This window comes from Siphateles boraxobius, unplaced genomic scaffold (genome assembly GCF_051911475.1).
Source record: "Siphateles boraxobius isolate OS27281-9 unplaced genomic scaffold, OSU_SipBor_1 115, whole genome shotgun sequence".
NCBI classification, from domain to species: Eukaryota; Metazoa; Chordata; class Actinopteri; order Cypriniformes; family Leuciscidae; genus Siphateles; species Siphateles boraxobius.
The window spans coordinates 472,501-500,000 of record NW_027508717.1 but is presented as its reverse complement, the minus strand read 5'-3'; the positions used below and the strand labels follow the sequence as shown (position 1 = coordinate 500,000).

The 27,500-nt window shown below is 35.8% G+C and overlaps 2 protein-coding genes across 4 annotated transcripts in view; one reads left to right on the top strand and one right to left on the bottom strand.

Annotated features, from left to right (window-relative positions):
- Positions 1 to 14,205, bottom strand: part of cdc40 (cell division cycle 40 homolog (S. cerevisiae)) — a 27,715-nt gene extending 13,510 nt beyond the window's left edge. Inside the window, exons 1-10 of the mRNA XM_077200014.1 lie at positions 13,777 to 14,205; positions 13,542 to 13,628; positions 12,004 to 12,133; positions 11,823 to 11,909; positions 10,386 to 10,525; positions 8,568 to 8,664; positions 8,146 to 8,285; positions 5,309 to 5,383; positions 3,855 to 3,900; positions 2,365 to 2,466 (exon numbers count right to left, since the gene is read on the bottom strand). Coding sequence (XP_077056129.1) covers positions 2,365 to 2,466; positions 3,855 to 3,900; positions 5,309 to 5,383; positions 8,146 to 8,285; positions 8,568 to 8,664; positions 10,386 to 10,525; positions 11,823 to 11,909; positions 12,004 to 12,133; positions 13,542 to 13,628; positions 13,777 to 13,959 — 1,087 coding nt within the window. The 5' untranslated portion in view covers positions 13,960 to 14,205. The remainder of the gene's footprint in view (positions 1 to 2,364; positions 2,467 to 3,854; positions 3,901 to 5,308; positions 5,384 to 8,145; positions 8,286 to 8,567; positions 8,665 to 10,385; positions 10,526 to 11,822; positions 11,910 to 12,003; positions 12,134 to 13,541; positions 13,629 to 13,776) is intronic.
- An 855-nt stretch (positions 14,206 to 15,060) lies between these two features.
- Positions 15,061 to 27,500, top strand: part of wasf1 (WASP family member 1) — an 84,584-nt gene continuing 72,144 nt past the window's right edge. For all 3 annotated transcript variants that reach the window (XM_077200018.1, XM_077200017.1, XM_077200016.1), the window contains exon 1: positions 15,061 to 15,407. The gene's annotated coding sequence lies outside the window, so the exon portion shown is untranslated. The remainder of the gene's footprint in view (positions 15,408 to 27,500) is intronic.

Here is a 27,500-nt window from a genome sequence, read left to right as displayed (position 1 = left end):
AACCAATTCTCGCCCAGGACAACTGGAAGCTGCTAGGGACTGGAAGATGCTGGTTGATCTTGATCAACGGCTTATTTTTCCACCTGAGATTGCCACCACTAACCTACGACCAGATATTGTTTTGTGGTCTGGATCAGCACGCATTGTTCAACTGATAGAGTTAACAGTGCCATGGGAGGATGCGGTAGATGAGGCATATGAGAGGAAGAAATTGCGTTATGCTCATCTGGCCACTGAAGCAGAACAGCGAGGATGGAGAGTCCAGGTTTATCCAGTGGAAGTGGGTTGTCGAGGTTTTGTGGCACACTCTACAACCCGGTTCCTCAGAGACGTCGGATTCAGTGGCCAAGAGTTGCGTCGCACAGTAAAGAACTTATCTGAAGCAGCAGAAAGGAGCACTAACTGGCTGTGGTTGACGCTACGGTTTAGAAGAATTTTTGAAAACTCGAAGAGTCTGTTGGTTTATTTGTATAGTTTGCATTGTAATATTATGTTCCTGTGTATTTTGCGTGAATGAGGATTGGTGTCTGGACAGATATTGTGTTTTGCGGTGGTATGCCATACTTGCCACTGAACCTGCTTTAACGACGGCAGTGGGGCTCGACAGCCTTAGTCAAACGGGTTGGCGTGTATGGTCGGGTTGCGGAGAGATTGTGGTTAGGTCTCATGTGAACTATGAGGAAGGAGCAGCCTCAGCAGCAGGAGGGAGGTAAAGATCAGTAAGCTGGGCTGAGTTGAGTTGAGGACGGAGGGGAGTGACTCTGGGACGCCAGAGTTTTCTTTAAAAATGCGATGGAATATACAGGATACTTATGCAATTTTATGCGATGAAATTTGCGGGAACTTGCAAAAATTATTGCGGGAACTTGCAAAAATTATTGCGGGAACTTGCAAAAATTATTGCGGGAACTTGCAAAAATTATTGCGGGAACTTGCAAAAATTATTGCGGGAACTTGCAAAAATTATTGCGGGAACTTGCAAAAATTATTGCGGGAACTTGCAAAAATTATTGCGGGAACTTGCAAAAATTATTGCGGGAACTTGCAAAAATTATTGCGGGAACTTGCAAAAATTATTGCGGGAACTTGCCAAAATTGCGGGAACTTGCAAAAATTGCGGGAACTTGCAAAAACTGCGGTTTGATGAAAAAGAGAAAAAAAGTGATTCCCCCAACACCCTGTTCTCACTAGACTACTACCTTAATGTAAAGAGTCATTTCTTATTACTTCCTTTGATAAGCAAGCACACTACATCATAGAAAGTGCTGGGAATATTTAATTTCTCATCTTGTTTTATTTCAGACTGTAACGAGTGTAAATAAGGTGTGGCCCCTTTAAGAGCTTCACACTCCCTGTTGAACTGTCTGCAGTGTTTTATTGTATGTGCGCCTCGAACACCCCATGTGTGCGGGTCATTGCTGTTTGATGATACTTTTATCTTTTGTTTATTAAGTAACGATGTGACGGTACAACGTGTGACAGACAGTTATACGAGTTGGATTTGGGAATAAAGAGCGAGTTGTGAGATGCCAATCGCCTCCGTGAGTCTCTCTGGCCTCTGCAATAACTTCAGCTGTGAGCTGTCCCGTTCCCGTCGCGTAATTGCGTCACTTCATAACGTTCCCATGGCAACAGGGGGAAATGGCTGCTCTTGGGTGAAGCAAACGCAACATTTTTCAACTTTCTGCTAAGATAATTGTGACTTATTAGTGAAATCTTGATTATGAAATCATGCAAGCCCTGCATATTTTGCACGGAAATCTGCATTTTATGCGGCGAAAGTGCGGCATATTTGAAAAAATGCGCCCCCCCCCCAATGAAAATGCGGACTTTGGCTGATTATGCACTAAATCGCGTTTTTCTGGAGGGACTGGAAGTTTTAACATCTACTCTCGTGTAATGGAAATCATTACCCTTACAGATATTTTTAAATTATTGTATATTTAAATAATAATAATAATAATTATAATAATTATTATTATTATTAATAATATATAAGAATTAGAAAAATATTTAAAACTGTCAGAAGAAAAAAGTAAATTATTATTATTATTATACTGTTTTATGAATTATGTATTATCCTAACAAATAATTCTATTTGCTTTTGGATTAATAACATTTTATTTAACCATTAAAACGGAGTTCAAAAAATGTAAACTGAATTCGGAAGAAAAAAATAAAACTGATTTCATGAACGCAATGAATAAACTGCATTTGACATGCAAACTAAACCTATTTGAGTTGGATATGCCAAATAAAAAAGGTCTTGTATCCTGTTGGTGTCTGTGTGTGTCTGTGTGTGTCTGTGTGTGTGTGTGTGTGTGTGTGTGTGTGTGTGTGTGTGTGTGTGTGTGTAACTCTCACCGGTCTCTGTATCCCAGAGTTTGATGTATCTGTCGTAGGCGGCGCTGAGGAACTGTGTGCCGGTGTTGTTGAAGCAGACGTCACGCACCGCTTTACTGTGACCTACACACACACACACTCAAATATTACATTGTATATATATGATGTGACACACACACACACACACACACAGCATCTCAAGCCTTTCTAGGTCTGAAGCGAACTAGATTGACTTGTCCTGGTCAACGCTTTTACCAGCCCGGCAACTGTAGCCATGGCGACATCAGTAACCCACGGAGACGAGTGACAGCCGCTGTCAACGACCAGCATCTACAGTCACTCTTATACTCTACGTCTTATACTAACTCAAACGTTTAAGGCATAGAAATATGTAATTGTAATAATTATTAATTACAATAATAATTATTGTTAACAGTAATACTTATTTATTCATTATAATTATTCTTATTGACCTAATTATTATTCTTATTATTAATTACAATAATAATTATTGTGATAATAATAATAATTATTAAATTATTATTATTAAATTTGAAATAAAATGGGAAAAATTATTTAAAACTGTCAGCGTAAAACAGTATAACAACAATGATAATAAATTATTATAATTATGCTATATTATAAATTATAATAATATTATATTATTCTAACAGTTTTAAATTGTTGTATTTTGGCTATATTTTTAAAATAAGAATCAGAAAATGTTTAAAACTGTAAAACAGTTTAATAAACAGTATAACAACGATAATAAATTATTATAATACTGTTTTATATTAATATTATATTACTTAACAGATTGTTTTAAATTATTGTATTTTACATTATTATTATTATTGTTATTATTATTATTAATAAGAATTAGAATTTTTTTTAAACTTTCAGAAGAAAAAAGTATAATGATTATTATTATTATAATGTTTTATGAATTATCTTAATATATTATTCTAACACATTGTTTTAAATTATTGTACATTCTTTTTAATCTTAATATTATTTCAATTATATATATCACATATAATATATATTATTAATATAATGAATAATAATTATTCATTCAAAAAAATATTTACACTTTTTTTTAAATTATGAAAAAATGATTTAAAACAGTCTTTTAGAATATAATATTATGAATATAAAATACTATAATTTGTATTATGATTATTGATATTACTGTTTAACTCAGCATTTTTAAAATTCTCATATAATAATAATTATTATGATGAATATTACTAATATGATTAATTATTATTCAATAATTAGAAAAAAGAAAAGCATATTTTCTGATTGTGTGGAGAAAGGCACGATAAAACATCCTTTAACTGATGAATCTGAATGCGAGATGTTCAGCGACAGCGCTTGATAAATGAGTCGAGACACCGGAGAATCCAGCCTGTGATTTACTCCATTAATCACGTCTCAGAGTAATTAAAGCAATCAGTCAATCATAATAAAACCTGTGTGATTCTTCCAGACTAGAAGAGAAAACTCACCGATAAACGTCCGCGCACATCTCCTCTCATTATAAACCTCCCACAACTACAGCAAGAGACAAAAACAACATCAGCTCACAGAGAACATGGCCACAAACTTTCCACTGTGTTAAAATGCTAATTACATACAAGACGATTATCTTTAAGATGATGCGGCTGCTCAGAATTCATTTTAAATTCTTCACATTTGATGCTTTATGTCCGTTCATTAAAGAATCAGGAGATTAGGAGTAAAACATTGAATTCTAACACTTAATTTAAATATATTTGTAAAGCACTTTTCATAAAATTTCATAACAATATATGATGTCTAATACGATAATTGTGAATTTCTTGCATAATAATAATAATAATAGACATATCAATAATAATTAATGCCATTATTATTATGATTATTCAGTTGTACTGGAACAGACTGTTTTAAACTCTAGTACTTTGCATAATAAAAATAATATTTTTTATTATATTAATATATGTTAAAAATGTATATGGATTTGATTAATATTTTAATATTCAAACTGTTTTCAACTAGTATTGGTAGCCATTATTTTGTTTTTAATTCTACAGGTTAAAATTTTTGCATTTTTTATAAGAATTATATTAATATTATTCTATTAATAATAATAATAATAATAATAATAATAAGTTATGTATTATTACAATTATTATAATCATATCAATATAATTAGTAATCATTTTATTATTAATATTTTAATATTCTAAAAGACTGTTTTAAATTATTATTATTGCACAATAAGTATTATTATTTTGTTGTTTATTTTAACGGCCAGTTTTAAATTCTGGAATTTTTTATAATAATAATAATAATAATTATTATTATTATTATTACTAAACTTTATTAACAATAATGATGTTTTTAATTATATATATTACTATTATATTGAAAAAACAAATAGGAATGTTATTATATTAATATTAATTTTAAGATTAATTATACTAATATTCTATTCATTTTATTGATTTATATTAATTCCTGTTGCATAATAATAACTTTTGTTTTATTTTGTTTTAAATTATTGTATTTTGTATAATAAGTATTTAATTGTATTATTATATTAATGAATAATATAATATTCTAACAGACTGTATTGAATTATTGTTGTTGCATAATAATTATTTTGTTTTATTTTAACACTTTTCATTTCTTATATTTCTCTAATAATAATAATAATGACTATTATTATTAATTATAATATTATTATTAAAAATCCATATATTATGCATTATTATTATTATTATCAATAACAATAACTATTATTGTTGTTATAACTAGTATTCAAGCAAAAAACGTTAGCTGAAGTGTAGAGCAGTTTTACACAACACTGCTTGACCTTTCAAACTACACACTCGTCTCCTCGCGAGCACACACACACACACAGACACACACAGACACCTCAACCAACATAAGAAGTGTGTTTAAATGCAGATCTCACCTTGATTTTACAGTCCATGGAGCAGGACAGCAGCAGATGCCCCGACGCCGGGAACAGACGGATCGCACTGACGCCCTGCAGACACCAGAGAACGTGTGTGTGAACACATGAAAACACACCAGAGAACGTGTGTGTGAACACATGAAAACACACCAGAGAACGTGTGTGAGAACACATGAAAACACACCAGAGAACGTGTGTGTGAACACATGAAAACACACCAGAGAACGTGTGTGAGAACACATGAAAACACACCAGAGAACGTGTGTGTGAACACATGAAAACACACCAGAGAACGTGTGTGTGAACACATGAAAACACACCAGAGAACGTGTGTGAGAACACATGAAAACACACCAGAGAACGTGTGTGAGAACACATGAAAACACACCAGAGAACGTGTGTGTGAACACATGAAAACACACCAGAGAACGTGTGTGTGAACACATGAAAACACACCAGAGAACGTGTGTGTGAACACATGAAAACACACCAGAGAACGTGTGTGTGAACACATGAAAACACACCAGAGAACGTGTGTGTGAACACATGAAAACACACCAGAGAACGTGTGTGTGAACACATGAAAACACACCAGAGAACGTGTGTGTGAACACATGAAAACACACCAGAGAACGTGTGTGTGAACACATGAAAACACACCAGAGAACGTGTGTGTGAACACATGAAAACACACCAGAGAACGTGTGTGTGAACACATGAAAACACACCAGAGAACGTGTGTGTGAACACATGAAAACACACCAGAGAACGTGTGTGTGAACACATGAAAACACAGAGAACGTGTGTGTGAACACATGAAAACACACCAGAGAACGTGTGTGTGAACACATGAAAACACACCAGAGAACGTGTGTGAGAACACATGAAAACACACCAGAGAACGTGTGTGAGAACACATGAAAACACACCAGAGAACGTGTGTGAGAACACATGAAAACACACCAGAGAACGTGTGTGTGAACACATGAAAACACACCAGAGAACGTGTGTGTGAACACATGAAAACACACCAGAGAACGTGTGTGTGAACACATGAAAACACACCAGAGAACGTGTGTGTGAACACATGAAAACACACCAGAGAACGTGTGTGTGAACACATGAAAACACACCAGAGAACGTGTGTGTGAACACATGAAAACACACCAGAGAACGTGTGTGAGAACACATGAAAACACACCAGAGAACGTGTGTGAACACATGAAAACACACCAGAGAACGTGTGTGTGAACACATGAAAACACACCAGAGAACGTGTGTGTGAACACATGAAAACACACCAGAGAACGTGTGTGTGAACACATGAAAACACCAGAGAACGTGTGTGTGAACACATGAAAACACACCAGAGAACGTGTGTGAACACATGAAAACACACCAGAGAACGTGTGTGAGAACACATGAAAACACACCAGAGAACGTGTGTGAGAACACATGAAAACACACCAGAGAACGTGTGTGTGAACACATGAAAACACACCAGAGAACGTGTGTGTGAACACATGAAAACACACCAGAGAACGTGTGTGAGAACACATGAAAACACACCAGAGATTGTGTGTGAGAACACATGAAAACACACCAGAGAACGTGTGTGAGAACACATGAAAACACACCAGAGAACGTGTGTGTGAACACATGAAAACACACCAGAGAACGTGTGTGAGAACACATGAAAACACACCAGAGAACGTGTGTGAGAACACATGAAAACACACCAGAGAACGTGTGTGAGAACACATGAAAACACACCAGAGAACGTGTGTGTGAACACATGAAAACACACCAGAGAACGTGTGTGTGAACACATGAAAACACACCAGAGAACGTGTGTGTGAACACATGAAAACACACCAGAGAACGTGTGTGAGAACACATGAAAACACACCAGAGAACGTGTGTGTGAACACATGAAAACACACCAGAGAACGTGTGTGAGAACACATGAAAACACACCAGAGAACGTGTGTGAGAACACATGAAAACACACCAGAGAACGTGTGTGAGAACACATGAAAACACACCAGAGAACGTGTGTGACAACACATGAAAACACACCAGAGAACGTGTGTGTGAACACATGAAAACACACCAGAGAACGTGTGTGTGAACACATGAAAACACACCAGAGAACGTGTGTGTGAACACATGAAAACACACCAGAGAACGTGTGTGTGAACACATGAAAACACACCAGAGAACGTGTGTGTGAACACATGAAAACACACCAGAGAACGTGTGTGTGAACACATGAAAACACACCAGAGAACGTGTGTGTGAACACATGAAAACACACCAGAGAACGTGTGTGTGAACACATGAAAACACACCAGAGAACGTGTGTGTGAACACATGAAAACACACCAAAGAACGTGTGTGTGAACACATGAAAACACCAGAGAACGTGTGTGTGAACACATGAAAACACACCAGAGAACGTGTGTGTGAACACATGAAAACACACCAGAGAACGTGTGTGTGAACACATGAAAACACACCAGAGAACGTGTGTGTGAACACATGAAAACACACCAGAGAACGTGTGCGTGAACACATGAAAACACACCAGAGTGTTATTTTATTTAATGCCACGTCAGCATTCAAAGCTATTTTCATGGCAAAAATTCAATACAAAAATCAAATATAATTTAAATACAATAAAAACAAAAACAAAAACAGCAAGTCCTATTATACACATTAATATTAAATTAACATAATGATAAAAAATCCAAACCAATTTCAGCCATTAAATATGTTAAAGTCAGCATGGACGCCCGAGTCTCCACACACACACACACGCGCGCGCGGTTCACCTTGGTGTGTCCGGTCCACACGTGCAGCTGCTTCTTGGGAAGGTAGCATTTGTCCGGGATGTCCGGCGAGCGCAGGTTGATGCCCACGTCCTGAGGAATGTGCAGGTACGAGCGGCCCTGGTAATCATACGCGTCTTTAACTGCAGAGAGAGAGAGGGGTTCAACAGCAGATCGAGTGTGTGTGTGTGTGTGTGTGTTATCAATCAGAGATCATGTTTATCAGATCATGCTCATCATTAAGAGGCCCATCAAATATTATACAGTAGGCTAATTATATATTGGTTTAACAAACATATTGCATTTATAAAACTCCAGGAACCACAATACACAACGAATTATAATAATCACAACGAGCATAGCATGAACAGAAGGAGCTAGCGGCGCTTTGTATATTGATGTAACTGATTGTTATGGTGTCGTACTGTGAAGGATGGTCTTCTCCTCTGCTGGCGCTTCTTCTTCGTTCTTCCCTCTCTTCTGTCTCTTGGCTGTGATCTCGTCCAGCTCTTTCTGCTCATCCTGTCACGGTGAACACGAGGAGAAAGGGAAGTCGATAATAACACATGAAAGGTGAATTCGACTAGTTTTCTAACTATAGATAGACCGATATTGATGTTTTATATCCGATACGATACCATGTTTATGTGCATTGCACAAATGTATTGTTGCACAAAAATAATTATTGATTTATTTTACATTTGTTTTAAATCCTTGTATAATAACACACTGTTCTTTTTTAACACTTTTAAATACTGTAATTTTAGCGTTTTCACTACCTCCTTGCATACAAAACAGTATTTTTGTTTATAATTTTAATATAATTATATTTTGTTATGTTAATTTTAGTTTCATTTTTAGTCATTTCATTGTGTTTTTTCTCATTTTATTAGTTTTTTATTTGATTTAAATATTGCAATTTGGGTTTATTTAGTACCAGTTATTAATTTTAGTGCTTCAACTCACCAAGGCAACATTTCTACGTTTTTTTTTAACTAATACTTATATTTTGGCTTTATTTTAATAAACTGAATGATTTTTAAAAGTTTGAGTTGACGATAATAATTTAGTTGCAGCACAAGCCAGAGAAGCAGAAATCTTGATAACAATATGAATAAAAGTGCAGCGCTTCTGTTCTGTTTAATCCTGGTCCAGGATTCATCATCTTCAGGGCCTGAAGTTAACACACACACACACACACACACACACACACGGGTAATAATCAACTGTGGCGGGAAACGCTGTCAAATCACGAGCTAATTTAGCGAGTTACTTATATTTACTCACTTTGCTGGGGAAGTTCGTGTAATCTAAATCTGCGCTGATTTAGCACGAATACTCGAGAGTCATCATGATATATTAAATACAGTGTATTGTGCAGAATCTGCTCATATCTGGCTTGCTTGAACACACACTTCACTACGCAACAAATAACGGCGCGCTTGTTCATTTGCATTGAAGCAACAGCGAAGATTAAAAAGCATTTGGTGAACAGAAAAGACATTAATATTTTCCAGCATCATGTTTTTGATGTTCTGTGTACAGTATTGATCTGTCCACATAAAACACATGTTTGTGATGAGGATGAAAGAGGAAGAGAGGAGATGCTGGAGGACAGGATTTTGTTGTCAGTAATTAATGTATGAAATCCAAATTTTATAAACTGTGACGTAGTTCATCTGGTTTATTTCTTTTTCTTTGGCTAGTAGAAGTTGAAGTGTTGGGGTCAGAATCCCTTGTCTCTTCTATATATCCTTTCTTCTGTGCTTACATTATTCCTATACAAATTAATGATCAAGTTTATAGAATCATTTCTATATTCAATGAGTGATTTGAAACTGCAAACTATTCTTCAGTAAATTTGTATCTATTTGATTGACCCTCACGACTTCTTTCCTCATATCTGGTCCTGGGTCTTACATTTACATTTATTCATTTATCTGACGCTTTTATCCAAAGCGACTTACAATTGCTATATTTCAGAGGTCGCACCCCTCTGGAGCAACTAGGGGTTAAGTGTCTTGCTCAGGGACACAGTGGTGTCTCACAGTGGATTCGAACCTGGGTCTCTCACACCAAAGGCATGTGTCTTATCCACTGCGCCATCACCACCACCATCTTAAGCAGTTAAACCCCGCCTAACAAAGTTCTGAATGGCCGGTAACTTAAAAACGTAGTGGCCAAATTGGCCGGTGAGTGAAAAAGTAAATTTTAAACCCTGATCACTGTTGAACACGTCTCACCTCAGTGGGTTTGGCCACGTCTTTCTCATCCTGGTATTTCGCCCACGGGCCCAGAAAGCAGTCGATATCTGCCGCGTCTCCTCCTTTCACCTTCCTCCTCTTCTCAGACTTCTTCGGTCCCGTCTCAAACACCGTCAGCCCTAGTAATAACAGCATTAATGATGAGCAGGAACGAGAGATGGAACATGAAACGGCACATATAATGATCAGATGCATCTGAAGCAAAACAACATTGGGAAAAAATATCGGGCTGGTCTTCTTCATTTTAACCTAAGTAGAGATGCACGATTTACGTTGATTTTTTTTTACATTTATTTTACAACACAAGAACATAACATACACTTTATACAAACATAACTTACTCAAATCCCTCGCCCTCCACATTAACCTTCGCAGTCGTAAAATTAAAATAATAAATTAAATTAAATTAAAATTCCTTAAACATACAGTGTTTTATATCACACACTCCTGTTTAGCATTATATGTGTTTATTTTTAATGTTATCGTTATCGGCCCGATAAGAAAATTTGGCCGATAAATAAAAGCTGATAAATAATTATTTCCTTCCGCTGAGAAAATTCAGATGCGATTCAACATGATGGTTTTGAATTGCTTGAAATATGATTAGAATCACTTCGAAAAAGGAAAATAAAGTTCAGCGCAGTGCAAATCTGTCATATCAGCTGCATAAAATTATACTGAGAACATTATAATTGTGTGTTTGGGTCATGACTTTTAATGGTGAGACTTTTATTTTTATAAACAGGTTCTCAAAAATTATATGAAAATTTGGATTAAGATGTATTGGCCAATTTATCGGTTATCGGCTTATAAAGAATTAACGGTATCGGCTAAAATTTTCATATCGTCGCATCCATAATCCTTAGGGAAGTGAACATGGCATTATTGGTGGAGTTATTAAAAACTCATTTGGCATACATGGAAAGAGCTGTCGCAATTTATTTAATTGTTTTACATGTAACTGATTGTTAAATACTTTTGTTATTTTATTGGTTTATTTATAAATAAACATTATATACATGAATATTGTGTATTAATATGCATAACATATTCATTATTATATTTTTCTCTCTCATAAAATGCTATTCTATTGAATGGTAGAGATGCTATTTAAGTTTTTAGTGCATGTACATTTTTTTTTATGTATTGTCAATAACCTAACCACTTTTTTTTCTTCCAATGCATTTATGCAAATTAACAATGTAAAACTTTGATTTAATAAAGGGAATTTGACTGGCTTCTGAAAAGTAGGCTGTTATATTATTGGTTAATATTATTAGGAATGAATCAGTGTTTTTACATTTTTTCTTAAGTTTTGACTTTTCGAGGTACATTTACAGCAACATGCACTGATGAATCATACACCATTAAACCAGAATTGCGATTGCAATTACGAAAACATGACGTGAATCTCACCTTTGTTTTTCTCGGCTTCTTCTATGGCTCCAATGTAGCAGCTGGACGAGACCTGACTGGTGTCCACCGACGGGTCCAGAGCGTAACCTGACCATCACCGACACACACACACACACGTTTGGTTTGAATCTATGGCGTGATTACAGAAGCTACACAAGCGAGATGGACGTATCTCTCTCACCGAACGTAGAGAAGGTTCTCCTCTGCTGCTCGAACATGAAGTCGTTGACGTGAGCCGGTTCAGCGTAACCCGACAGCATGTTTCTCGGAGCCGCCATCTGCTGCGACCTGAACGGGTTCACCGGCCCGAACTGGAACGAGACGAGAGAGAGAGACAACTGATCTGAAGTTTATTTTAAGCAATAAAAATAATAATAATAATTTAAAAAAAAAGAAATATATATATATATATATATATATATATATATACACCAAGGATAGGCAACGTCGATCCTGGAGTGCCGCTGTCCTGCAGAGTTTAGCTCCAACCCTGATATAAACTCACCTGCTTTTAGCCTTAGTAATCCTGAAGACATTGATTAGCTTGTTCAGGTGTGTTTGATTAGGGTTGGAGCTAAACTCTGCAGGACAGCGGCACTCCAGGATCGACGTTGCCTATCCCTGGTGTATATATATATATATATATTTATATACTGTACCTGTACACACACATTACAATTTTGATACATACATCCACATACATTATTTAGACATATAATACTTGCTAAAAAGGGAGTGGAAAGAAGTAGGCTATAACTTCTTATATAGCATAACCAATTCCTTTTCCTTATATTACCACACAGCCGCTGCCATAAACTGTTAAATTAATAATTATTTATTTGATATGATATTATATATTTGATATTATAGTTTCTTACAATTACATTGACCGTCTCAATAATAACAATAATGTTAAATAATAATCCTCCTTATCATAAACATTCAAATACGTCCCGATATTTATAATAAGATTATTACAATCAATATAAATAAAATTGTTGTCATATGCGTTTTTTCTTCCAATGCATTTTTGTGCATTAACAATGTAAAATTTTGATTTAATAAAGGAAATTTGACTGACTTCTGAAAAGAAGGCTGTTATATTATTGGTTAATATTATTAGGAATGAGTCACAATGATCAGAAACTTAGTGTTTTTACATTTATTCTTATTTAAGTTTTGACTTTTAGAGGTACATTTACAGCAACATGCACTGATTAATCCTGCACCATTAAACCAGAATTGATTGAATAGAAATAACGGTACATTAATATAGTGATTAGAAAAAATATATATAATGAGGAAACTTAATAGAAATTAATTTCAGATGTAAGCTATAAATCTAGTCTAGAAAAACACTGTAAAATGTAAGTAAATGTGATTAAAATAAGTGGATAAAAAGGTGATCAAAATAAAACAGTTATTAATCTAAGTAAAGCAAAATTGCATCAAAGTTAAATAAACACAAATAATTGATTCAACAGCACACTACTATAGTGAGTAGAATAAAATATATAATAATGTAACATAGGAACTACTTTTAGACTGATACTGAACTAGGGGTTCATAACAGATAGCTTTAGCATGGGGTTTCACACACAAGTGTAATCATATTTTGGGAGTCTGTGGCATAAAGCGACTGAAAACACCTGATATATAGCACATAATATTTGAAATACACAATATCTTCCATCTATCTTGACAAACAGCTGTATTCACCTCTGGAGCAAACATAGTTTCAAATGTAGGGTTGTATGTGACTTCTTTGAGTGCTGGATCAAGATGCACACCGGTCTCAACATCTTCCTGAAAAAGACAAAAACAGAAAATATTGTTCCACCTGTTATGAAGCGACCAGGCATCAGAACAGCGAAAATTAAACACATTTGACTGATTTTCCTCCAAATCAACCGAGGTTCCGTTTGTGACTGTGACCCGCGGGTTTCTTGTTTACCTTCACGGCGACCTCGGGCGCTGAATTCAGAAGTGCTAAAGTAATTTTACTGTCCGATTTTAAAGGCTGAAGATGCGCGATCGAGTCTGGTTCGACTTTCTGCGGGCTAACACGGGATTCTGACTCATTTTCTGAATCTGAGTCGCTGCTGTACGAAACGAGGCCACTCTCTGTCGCCGCCATCTTGGATGTTGTTGGTCTTTCGTCAGCGGGTCCTCAAAGATAAATATATGTTTAAAAGTATCTTAAATAGTCTTATATTTTTTAAAGATTCTTAAAATATATGTCTATGCTTAATATTATATTATTAGCGTACTAATTGTATAATTGTGAAATGAAATGTAAAGCGAGCGCAGTTGTAGTGCAGTAAGTTAGATGTTGTATCTTTTAGGACAACAGCAGTTTACAAGAGCGCGCGCATTGCGTCGTACACGCGCATTGTGTAATGCGCTTATGTTTTCAGTATCACCAGGGTTATTCTTGTTGTTAACTAAAACTTAAACCATAAAATAAATGTGTTAGTTAATATAAAAAAATATAAAACCTTAATAGGTATATTTAAAAAAAGAATACAATTTTAAGTAAAATTTAAATAAACAAATTCAAAATATAAAAAAAAGAATAGTATCTATATAATAACACGGATTTTCACTACACATAAAGAGGTGTATACAATATGTCTTTGTTACTCACTTATACTATGTACTATAAAAAGGGAAATGTTTATACATAATATACAATGAATATGTAGCAAAGTTTCACTGGTTAAAATAAGAAGATTGTGCAAGTGCAAGTATTTGTCGATATTATTACATAAAAAGAAGAAATGATAACTTTCTATGTCACAATTATGACGTTTTCATGACGTTTATGTCACAATTATGAGTTAGCATGTCGTAAATTCGACTTTTTCCATTCAAATTTCGTCTAAAGGTGTCATAATTTCGACTTTGAATGTCATAATTTCGACGTTGTATGTCATAGCCTAATTATGATTGTTGCTTTTTTTATGTGGCTTCCATAGATTTCTCGTATCACAGCTAGTTGGAACATGGAATATGTAGATGTGTTTTTCTGTAATAACCTACAATACATTTAAGTTGTTTTGATTGATAACAAGTTGTTTGTATTTGCAATTACTGATCGGGCCGATGGGTGTGGTCTGTGTTTGGCATTGGCCAATCAGATCAGGGATCCCGCTGTGGGCGGGGCGCGGTTTGTTGCAGCGTTTGTGGCTCCAACAATAGAAAGTGGGACGTACCATCTGCAGTCGGACGGGGTGGAGTCACACACACTCACATCCAAAACATCGCTTCTCCACAGAAAAAGAGCTCAACCTTGATGCATAAGGGTTTATGCCTCGTTTATGTCTATTACTGGATGCTGTGAAGAGAATTTAAGCCGATCGTTGTTGACGAACACACGCATGTATGTTCATTGTGGATCCCATTTCCAGCGTTGACTGATCCCGAGCTCCAGTCTTTTTAACGGGATCCGAACCAGCTGTATATCAGTACTGTATTTCTGCAATGAACACCGTGAGACTGAAGAACAGAGAGGAATATTTTTAAGGAATAACCCGGATACCTGGGAAAAAGATGGAATAATAAGGAGTACTTACATTTATTCAGGTATGACGTTTTATGCATGCTTGTTGATTACATTCTGGCTCTTGCTGTTAAAATTAGAGAAACGCATAATGGGAATAAAGTGTTCACATTTGCATTTTTCTTCTCCTCGTATTTATCTTCTCTGGTTGATGCATTGCCAGAGTAAACCAACACTGCTTGTGCTTGGCCCCATTCAGGACTGGTTGACAGGTGTGGGTTGAATTATGCATGCATGTGAAATAACTTGCATAATGCAGCCGAAGGCATCCTGAATGCTTGAGCATTACATATTACATGCAACTTATGTTTGTTTGCATTGAAGGCATAACAAGATGACTTCTCACTGCCCTGAGGTTTAAAGATTGATTTATTCAAGGGGGAAGGGGGGGGGGTCACATCTGTATGGCAAACACAAGGCAAACTATCACACCAAAATGCAATGCAGTTTGCATGCTTGCTAAACAGTGTGCACTCCAAATTATTGCTGGGATGGCATGCCAAATATTTTACAGTAGGGGGGAAAAAAGACTTGAGTTGTTACTAGTTAATTCAATACAGTGCATGCATAATGCATAACGTAAATGCATCCAGTAATGAGCGAATTAAATGTACATTTAAGAGCAGTTTTGAGCATGCAGGGGGAAGGGCAGCAGTCACTGGAAGAAGACTCGCTTTGTGAAACCCGAGACTTCAGAAAAGCACAAAGCATCTCCATCGCTTCTCTGCTCAGTATTAATGCACGTGTATTTCAAACTGACTTCATACTTTTTCTCTCTCGTTCTTGTGCGCTTTAATGCATGAACACCTTGTGCAGTTATCGTGCTTTCTTTGCCGAGGTGCCATATGATAAATGTGGAGGAATGATTCGTTTTAATGAATCGGTTGGTATACTGGAACTGCTCAGATAACCGATTCACATTACGTGTTTTGCAATGAATGAAAATGTGGTTAGATGCTGCTCATTCACATGGTTTACGTTATGTGGATTACCTTTGTTTTACTCCTAAACAAAGTTTTTTTTGCCTTTGCTCAGATGATTTGCCAACGATTCGAATCATTAAAAAGAACCGACTCGAAAGAACGATTCAATCGCTCATCGCTAGTGTGCGTTATGTGTCACGCGCAGGACTCACTTCATGATTCAAAAGCTTTATTGGCTTGATAAAAACACTGTATTGCCAAAGCATTAATAAAAACCTTATATAATGCTCTAATGCAGCGTTTATCATTATGAAAACACAGATTAAGCTGTTTGGGAACATGGAAAGATTATCTAAACTGGTTGACCAGCCATAATATTCCATAATTCCAATACTTATTGATCATCTAGTTTCTGCTCCAGCTAGTCCGTTATCTAAGTGTAAGACGGTTTTGGTTTGAAGGGTTGTCATTTATATTGCGTATCATACAAACATGATGTATGATGGACATGTTTTTCTCTCTGACTGCTTACGTTTAAAGGGTTAATTTGCTGAATATCAAACATTGCATTTTCACTTTTGTGCTTTAATGATAAAGATGCCTGCAGATAATGAATGTTAAATGGGTCATTCTGATGTTGTTGCTTTAGTTTGCTGTCTTGATCTTTTGCTGGCGATGCAGAAAAAAGTTTTTTTTTTCTGGTCTGGATGGATTTTCACACATAAAACCTTCTCTGTGTGTTCTGGCTTTCATGCGGCTTCTGTTTGATGTTCTGCCAGGGCGAACCGAACAAACCTCACGTCCAGAAGTAGATCACAGAGACCTGAACAGATGAAAGTGTGTGACAGTGCTGGCCTGGGATATATACACAGAATAATTGTTGAATTGTTAAAATAATGCACGACCGAGGTGGTGATGCGGCCACGACATGAAGGTGTGCATTGTTTTCTAATAATTCAACGGCCCGGAGTCAATTATTCCACTTATACTACGGTAACACCTCTACACATTGTTCAGATGATGTATTTCAAGACATTTATCAGGTTTTTTTTCTTAAAACGCTCTTGTGTGTGGGACTAATTTCTTACGCATCTCATCCCACGCCTCCATTGCTGATTTCAAAACGTAATTTTAGAGCCACTGATAGCAGTTATTAATGCTGTTATTAATGCAGTTATTAATGCAGTTATTACAGAGAGAGAGAGATTAAGCGTGTGTGAATTACCTGAGTGTGTGTTTCTCAGTGTTCGACAGCAACGTCTCGACTAATAGTGAAACGGTAAGTTTATCTGCTTCAAGAACAGCGGCGTTATTATAGCGCTAGTGAGAAATTCAAATAAAATAGTAAAATAGTTTAGCAACTTAAAAGCTACATGAATTTCTCACTAGCGCTATAATAACGCCGCTGTTCTTGAAGCAGATAAACTTACCGTTTCACTATTAGTCGAGACGTTGCTGTCGAACACTGAGAAACACACACTCAGGTAATTCACACACACTTAATCTCTCTCTCTCTCTCTCTCTCTCTCTCTCTCTCTCTGTAATAACTGCATTAATAACTGCATTAATAACTGCATTAGTAACTGCTATCAGTGGCTCTAAAATTACGTTTTGAAATCAGCAATGGAGGCGTGGGATGAGATGCGTAAGAAATTAGTCCCACACACAAGAGCGTTTTAAGAAAAAAAACCTGATAAATGTCTTGAAATACATCATCTGAACAATGTGTAGAGGTGTTACCGTAGTATAAGTGGAATAATTGACTCCGGGCCGTTGAATTATTAGAAAATAATGCACACCTTCGTGTCATGGCCGCATTATGGGTGTGCATTATTTTTCTAACAATTCAACGTCAGTCATTCCTTACATAAATGGCACTTGAATGCAACGCAAATGAATTGTTTAGACAAGCTGAACCAGAAAGGAGAGTGATGCATTAAAGAGAAAATGTTGGTATGAAGTGTGTTAAACCCGCTGTGCGGCCCAGCTGTGAAGACGCCGCACACAAGAGTCTTTGTTCTGTCTCTGTCGGACCGGGAGACCCACAAAGATGCCTCTGTGTCCTGAACTGGGGGTTAGTGTGTAGTTATTATGTGTGTGTGTGTGTGTGTGTGTGCCACAGAGATGCCATGCTTTGACAGATAAAAGTCTTCACTTCTTTGTTTTGCATCAACTTGATGCTGAAGAGAAGGCTTGCAGAGTCTTACATCTCTTATCATAGTCATTATAATTTATATTTGAACAGTTTTTGGTTTATTTAATAATTTAGAAACTTGAAAATACATCTCAAGACCCTTCCGTCTTTAACATATCTTCATGTATTCATATATATATATATTAGAGGTGGGCATAGATTAATTTTTTTAATCTAGATTAATCTCACTGGAATCTTGGATTTAATCTAGATTAAAATGGCTCATTTGAATTCTGCCGAAGGCATTCAGAACATGTGTGCTACCCAAATAATGACTAAAAGTAAGTCTTTGAGAATAGCTCGCCTCGCGTAGGGATGTGAATTTGTGCCAAAAATGCCATTCGACAATAGAGGAGCAAAAGTCGAATATCGGTCAAAAAAATAAAATAAAAAAATAAATCAATAAAACGCACAATTACAATGACAGAAAGGGAGGCCAATTTCATCTTGAGCGATTTCTCATCAAACAAACTTTATTAATTGAACAAGTAACATGTTTTCGTCGTTTTTTTTTAACATAGTAGGCTAATTGGAAGAAGAAGAAAAAATAAGCACGACGTAGCTCCGTTTTTGCATCGCCAAACCAGATGCTCGTTAGATCAAAAAATAATGTCATATGATTTTATGTGAACCTGCCTTTACCGGCAATAGCCTCCTCCTTTTTAAACAAATTAGTTTCAATCAATGTAAACTATTCGTGTGACTATGCCCCTCCGCAATACACACACATTACCGCGGGATGGCGGGTGTTCATTTCATAAACTGTACACAATGGTAGCTTATTTATTTTGTAGCCTATAAATTAATGTATATGTCCAACGGATAATGTCATACTTTTTAGTAGTGCTATCGTGGCGTAATAATCTGTTTGGTTGTAAAATGTATTACCTGAATGAAATGAAATCGAATGTATCGTCCTGTGGAATCATTCATTCACAGACAGCTTACGAAGATGTTCAACTAATAAAGATCTTCATCGCTGGCAAAAATATGATGCATTTGCAGATTTGCTTTCACTAGCCTAAACTGTAGCTCTTGATGTTCTTAAATCTTCCTGTTACGACTCCGAGTCGAGTGTGATTGAACGCGCTTCAGAGTTCAGACGATTCAGTGCGTGAGGAACTGAACAGAACTGATTCGCGAACCGATTTAGACAGATCTGCCAACTTGTTTGATGAAGTCTTTGAACAGAATCGACCCAAAAGAGTGATTCATTTGTAAATTGAGCATCGCTCATGCCCATAAAAAAGTATACACCTTGTGTCCCTGACAGGAAAATACCCTGCTGCGCGATTTGCGCGAAAATATAACGATATTCGAAAAAGCTATTTTATGATCCCAACCCAACTTTGAGAATAGATTAACGGCGATATTTTTTTTATCGCCCGATAAGAGTCTCACGTTAACGCAGCACGTTAACGCCGATAACGCCCCACCACTAATATATATACATTGCCATTGTTGAACACTAATGTGGTGCACTGTAATAAAAGTCACCAAATACATTTGCCATCAAAATCAAAAATAATAATATATAATAATTATTATTACAATATTGAAATATTAAATAAATATAGAAAAATGAAATAAAACAATACTATAACATTTTTAATAAAACATTAAAATATTTAAAACTTACATAACAACCTTTAAATAAATTAATAAAATATTTTGTTAAAGAATTTATTTTATTGCTAGTTAATTTCACCAACAATTACAGAAAAACTGCTAGTAACTCATTGAATTAAACACGACATTTTGAAGTAGAGAGACTGAAATTGTGTTTTCTTTTAAAACATGCTCCCATAATGTTTGTTTTATCATATACAAATTAAAAAATATTAATAAAAGAAAATTAGACATCTTTACATACTAAGTCATAATTATAGGTTAAAAAAGTGAAATTATGGCATATTAAGTCATAATTATGAGGTCGCATAAGTCATGAAGTAAAAAGTCATAATTATTATGAGGTAAAAAGTCAAAATTATGACATACTAAATCATTTTAAGGTATAAAGTCGAAATTATGACCAAGTCAATATGAAGTAAAAACTCATAATTGGGTAATTCCAGCGTTATGGATGTGACATTTGAACTCATAATGACAGGTGAAATGTCTCAGAAAAAAAAACTTCTTACAATAGTTAAATTGGAAATGCATATTCTCAGAGCACCAAATCTGGGGAATTGATAGGCAAAATATGTTTTTCTAAAATATATTTAAGCACCCCCAAAAAAGGAAAATATGCATGCGTTATGGATGTGACGGGAAATGACAGAGTTTTTGGTATACTGTTCGATTTCCTTTAAAGTCTGTGAACTTTTAAATCCAATGTATAAATATTTCTATCCACATGATGAAGGGGTCTTAGCTGAACATAAAAATATCAATGTTTAAGATATATATATATTTTTATGAAGTGTATTATGAGGAAAAACCAACGTTATGGATGTGACAAAAACCCTGTTATGGATGTGACGCGTCTGAAATGCATAGCATCTGTTTGGAAAATCAACAATCAAACCATCATGGCACTTTTGTTGACGCATAATGGCTGTGTTTTCACATTAAGAAGACTGTCTGAAATTATTCTGAAGACCCCCCCCCCCCCCCCCAATTATGAATTAGGTTTTTTTATAGCTTGGATCTTACTGTACATCTTAATTCAATATGTAAAAGTATTGAAGTATTGGTTTTTAGTATCATCTTACCATTTTATCCATCTGTCGTTGTGGTAGGCGTTTAGCTTTAAGATCACGCTATCTTCGAGCTGTCAAAACCTGAGCCTGAATGACAGGAAGCGCGAGCGAATTAGAGGGCGCCTGTTTCGCGCCTAAACCAATCAGGTTCCTCGCGCAATTGCAGGACGCCTCTCGACTTGGACGTAATACTATAAACACATAGACGGAACATTAAAGCAGAGACTATTACGGAAGACAGTCAAAATTAAAATACATTAAAAATTAATGTTTGTCATATAGGAGTTCAAAAGGTTTCCTCCACAGTCAGGTGAACCGATGGACATTATCGTCCGTAGATGTGAGTCACTAGCAATCGTGTAACGCCTACGTTTTTTGTGTCTAAATGATCGCACGGTTTTCGGCCAGTTTATGGATTTTAATGCACAGTCGCGAGTCAAAATCATCACATTTTATTTTGTATAAAAATGATTTGACCCGCAATATTAATAACCTATTATTATTATTATTTTGTCAGCGTGATCGTACCGAGCCTCTAAAGGGACGTGGTGGTGGAAAAAGCACATACAGATTACACAATCAGAGAGTTGCCCATTTCTTTTCGTTTTGATCTTTGCAATCTTTCTATAGATAGGCTATATTTCTGAGAGGCATACGTCGAGTTTCTGTTCAGTTATGAGACGCGCTCAAGTTTACGTGTTGCTAGTGATCGCACCTCCATGCTATATTTGCTTATTTATTAAATCCAGGCAATTGGTTGATGAAACTTTGATTTAAAATTAAGATACAATTTATACAGAACGAAATTCACTTTAAATAAAGTCTTTCTACAAAAAAAAAAACTTGAAATGAAGTGGCCAAAATCATTTCTGTCTTGAAACAGATCACAATAGTCATATGTATGATTTAATATGAAGCGTCCGTAACGCATTATTATGGTTGTTCAGACCAAAGTAGTGAGATTAATTGTCTATCCTAATAAGCATAAACATAATTTAGCTTTGTAAATAAAGTTTCAAGTTATTTGCATTTATAACTGTCATATTAAATAAACTAAACCTTTAAAACGTTATGGACGTGACAGTGCACTGAAGCGTCAAGACCTCTTTATTATAGCCCTTATAAATTCAACAGGCAGTGCTGTTATGACCCAATTAGTATATTTATTTCTCTGGCATGCCTCCATCTTTCTGCAAAATGCTTACTGTTAAAATAAAGTTTAAAAAGGGGGGTCTTTGATACCTTTTTTTGAAAGCATGAAATATGGCTGGTTGAAAATGTAATTTAAGCATTGTTGCTCACCTCATATCTGGTGGATAAACAAGGCAATTTTCTTAAAATTTTTGTTAAAGCACATTAATACAGTATATTACAGACCTAAATGGACAACTTAAAAATGGTTCTGTCCTTTTGGTTAAAACTTTATTTTTTCATGGTAAAGATGACCTTTGTATGGAATTGCCCAATTATGAGGTAAAAAAAAATCTAAATTATGACATAAGTCATATTTTTGAGGTACAACTATTTCTAAAATCTCATTTGGCATGTTTACATGTGGCATTTTTGCTGCTGAACTCTAATCATTGTGAAATGCTGAAGAAAAACCACAAAATGAATGTGTTTTCATGCTCAATCACACCCATCACTAGTGCAGTCGTATCATTTTCGTTTGAATCCTGACAGCTTTGTTTGCTCTCGGCCTTGATTTATTCATTATGGAGCGCCATGCTCTCTAGCAGGGACTTCCCATCGCGCTGTGGTTAGTTGGGTTTGTGTGTGAAGGCAGGTGGAGAATATAATGCATTCAGATCCTACATGCGAGTCCCCGGAGGCTTGTGTGGCGTCCGCTTACACACACCCTGAGTTCGGGTGGATTCCTTTGTCCTCTCGCTTACAAACAGGTGGTGATCCTCAACTCTACGACACCTTCTTTTCTATTTTACCTCATTTTGTGCTTGTGTTTTTCAAGTTAAGCTCATTTAGATTCAGATTTGAATATTCAAATTATGCTGAATGTCTTTGCATGTGATTCCAAAACCTGTTTTAAATGAGGCTACCATTATATATGCATATAAAAGCCTTGCTTTATTGGTAATGTTTCTTTACACAACCGATCAGATGCATCGTTTTCACCTGCTGGAGCAGAAAAGAGGTGGAAAAATCCTACAGGCGCGGCTTGGAACTGTAAACAATCACCAAATTTTGACATAATTATGAGGTATTTTGACATATGAAATTATTACAAGATAAAAAGTCGAAATAGAGGTCAAAAGTCGAGATTATGACATACTATGCCATATTAAATTACAATTAAAAAGTTCAAATTAAGTCAATATATGAGGTAAAAAGTTTAAATGATGACATACTAAGTCAAATTTATGAGGTAAAAAGTTTAAATTATGACATGGTAAGTCATATTTATGGGGTAAAATGTCAAAATGTTGACATGCTAAGTCCTATTTATGATAAAAAAATTAAATAAGAACATACAAAGTCATATTTATGAGCAAAAAGTCACAATTTTGACATGTCGTAATTATGAGGTAAAAAGTCAAAATGATTAGAAACTCAGTCATAATTATGTACAAAAGACGAATTTATGACATACAAGGCCATGAATACGATAAATAGTTGAAATTATGACATAGTAAGTCATATCTATGAGGTAAAAAGTCGAAATTATGAAAGAATACACGATAATTGAAAATAACCAATAAGAATAACAAGAATAAACAGTATACAAGTAATTTATTCAGTAATTTGCAATAAATTATTTGTGTTACATTAAAAATTCTTCATACCTTAAAATATCTTGAATGTAACTCGACACCCTTCCCTCATTTAGTATACGCTGTTTTATGAATATGCAAATGAGCCCCGCCTCCACTCACACGCAACAGCTCACTGATTGAGTTTTACCACTCCTAATTAATTACTAATTTACTCTCTAATTACCAAATTAGATCCACTCGTTGACGATCACACGTTGACCTGATTGGTTAGTTTATGACGTCACATGGATTAACGTCGACAGCCCTAAAAATAAAACAAATTCCTATGTCACATTCTTTTTATGTCATAATTAAGTCTTTTCATATCATAAATATGACTCAGTATTTCATACATTTGATTTTTTCTATGCCATAATTAGCCTATGAACGCACCGCACCGCATTTCCACCGCTTGTCCCGCACGTCACATATTGAGAAAATGTCCCGCATTTTCATCATTCTGTTGATTTTTAATTATCATATTAAGAAAACGTGAATGCGTTCTCTTGCCTTTGAAAGAAAGCATTTTATGAATTATTTTTGCGGCGTAGTTTTTCACCTGTATTTAACAGCGCTTCGTGAGATGTACGAATACAACAGCCGTTTTTAAAATCCTATCCACTGGTTGAAAGCACAGGAGTAAACACGCTCACTAGTGGGTAGTGACGACTGTCAATCAAAACGTGGAGCGGTGATTCGTGCATGTGTTTCTGTCAGAAAACAAATGGATAATTCGGTAAATTAAAAATGTACAAGGCGGCATAATGGCAACATAGCCTATTCAATATATTCTTAATATATAAGACTGTCAATGAACTAATTTCATGTAGTTTTATATGTTATTTGTTCATTATTTATTTTGTTGGATTTTTCTTGGTCAGAACTGTTTCAGAAATAGTTCTCTGCCTGATGTCTTTGGGCTCAGTGATGTTGAATTTAAATGTCATGTAAAATAAAGACATGTTATGTTACATTGTGATGTAATGGTGTTTTCTGGAAGGGACTAAAGAACAAAGTATTTTTATCAGCTGAAATCCAGAATACAAATGTTTCTATTAAGTTAGACAGACATTATATAACAGTTTCAGGTTATGTTTTAGTGTTGGTAACATTGTCCCACACAAACTTATGATCGTGTGTTTGATGGTGGACACGCCACTAACAAAAGGAAAAGGGGTTCGATATGAGCTTTACATCACCTTGATAAGTTAAGTTGAGCTGGGTGAGCCAGAGGTTATGCCGTGTTGCGTTACGGCTCTCCGATCGGCTCCCGTTCACGGATACTCAATTACTGCAGTAAATTCACATCTTACAAGCGCATTCACTCCCTCCTCCGCTCGGATCTTCAGACCACGCACACCGAGAGGATGACGGAGTGCTTCTAAATGCATCTGACCCCAATTTTCTTCTGCCTGGGACGGTTGTGTGTGTGTGTGTGTGTGTGTGTGTGTGTGTGTGTGTGCACGAACTAGCGACTGGTTTGAATTAAGGGCCAATATTTACACAGAGTGGGTGGCCGTCCAATTATGGTGTGCTGCGCAAATCTTCTTGTGATTTGCATGGAAGCTGCTTTGCATGTCGTTCCCAGAGTTCAGTTCTGCCATTTCTCTGTTCTCTCGTCATAAACGAGCCACTTATCGAGTACATTACCGTTACTCAGAATCAGCGGGCACTTGATCGTTACATGAAGGTTGTGATGAACGACTCATGACCAATCACGTGCAAACGTGACACGCATGTTAATGAGCGACGACAGCGCATTAGCCAATCAGAGATGCCTCACACATGCTGAGATGATGCATCGTTTTATGGTTAATATCTGGTAAAGTTTTCGACATACAATCACCAGTATTTTGACTATTGTCATGTCTGTCGCAATATCACACAAGCAATAGTGCTCTTCTATTCTGAATATCAGCACGATGGCGGCACACGGGTAATTAAACCTAATTAAATAAACCAATTAAATTATTAAAGTCCAACTGTAGTCAATAGGGTTATCCTTTAAAAACCATCTTTGATCAACAAAATGACATATTTAACATCTTCATGCCTTAAAATATCTTGAATGTAACTCGACACCCTTGCCTCATTTAGTATTCGCGTTTCTATGAATATGCAAATGAGCCCCGCCTCCACTCACTCACTCACTCAGAGATCCACTCGTTGACGATCACACGTTGATCTGATTGGTTACAAGGTAGTTTGTGACGTCAGAAACACCAGCGATTTCAAAGCGTGTTTTTGAGACTGTCTTTGGTTCACTGCAGTTTTAAGGAGAAAATACTCAGCAATGCTGTCGACTTATGAATTTACACATGATTTGTCTTAAAGCATATTAAAAATAGACTAATAAACAACATTAAAAACTCAAGGTTTTAGTTTTAGTCTTCTTTTGCTCCTCAAAGGAATAGATTCAAATAAAACGAAGGAATCAATACATTAATACGTCTCAAAGAATGATTGACTTAAAGGCAGTGCTGGGCGGTAAACCGGTTCAAACCGAAAACCGGTTTATATTTTCGTCACGATATTGATTTTGAATAAGCCGCCATACCGGTGTATTTATTGGATGCTGAAGAATTAGTACAACATGACACAGAAGAACAACTTGTGCCAAAAAGAGGAGCCGGGTCTGTTGTTTGGAGGTTTTTTGGTTTCCAAAAATCCGACGTCGACCAAACAACCATTTTATGTAAGTGCTGTCGGGCTAAAATTATCGCCAAAGGCGGCAACACGAACATCCATTATACAGGATAATCCTGTGTGCCAAGTGGCACTTTATATTTATTTTATGTTTGTTCTGGTTTCGAAGCAATACTTTTGAAGGAATAACTAATGCAAGTTGCATAGTTTTTTTTTTACTATTTTTTTTATAGAGCTCAAAAGCAATGCAAGACAAGTTTGAGTTTTCTTTTTATATTTACTTGAATGCACGTAATGTTCCTGGACTTGTACTTGAACTAGCAAAAGTATTCCAAGTTGTTCTAATTGTGTTGTTTAAAATAAAAGTTCTGTATTTTGACTGCAATTGTCTTTGCATTCTGATTCCTCACTTCATTAGAATCATGAATGGCTCTTATTTGTAAACAACAACATAATTTTCTGGGGCCATGCAAACCTGTATTACTAGTGTGGAATTATTCTACAATATTCACTACTGACAGTAAAATAGACCATCCTAAGTCAATTTACTGCAGTAATTCCTCTCTCAACCAGTAGAAAATGCATTGAACACCTGACTATGTATGAAAAAAAAAAACGTCATAAACCGGAAACCGGCATAATTTTGAAAAAAAACGTGATATCAATTTTTGGTCAAAGCGCCCAGCACTACTTAAAGGTTCATTTTGCTAAATGAGATTGAACGAGGGAGTCGGTAAAACGATCCGAACTACGGTAAAAACACACAGCAAAGGTGTTTCTGAATGAATCCGTGTGATTGAACGACTCAATGACCTGCTAGTTTCATTCCCGTTGAAGAACGAAAGTGAGTGAATGATTCAATGACTCACCCGTTTAGTTC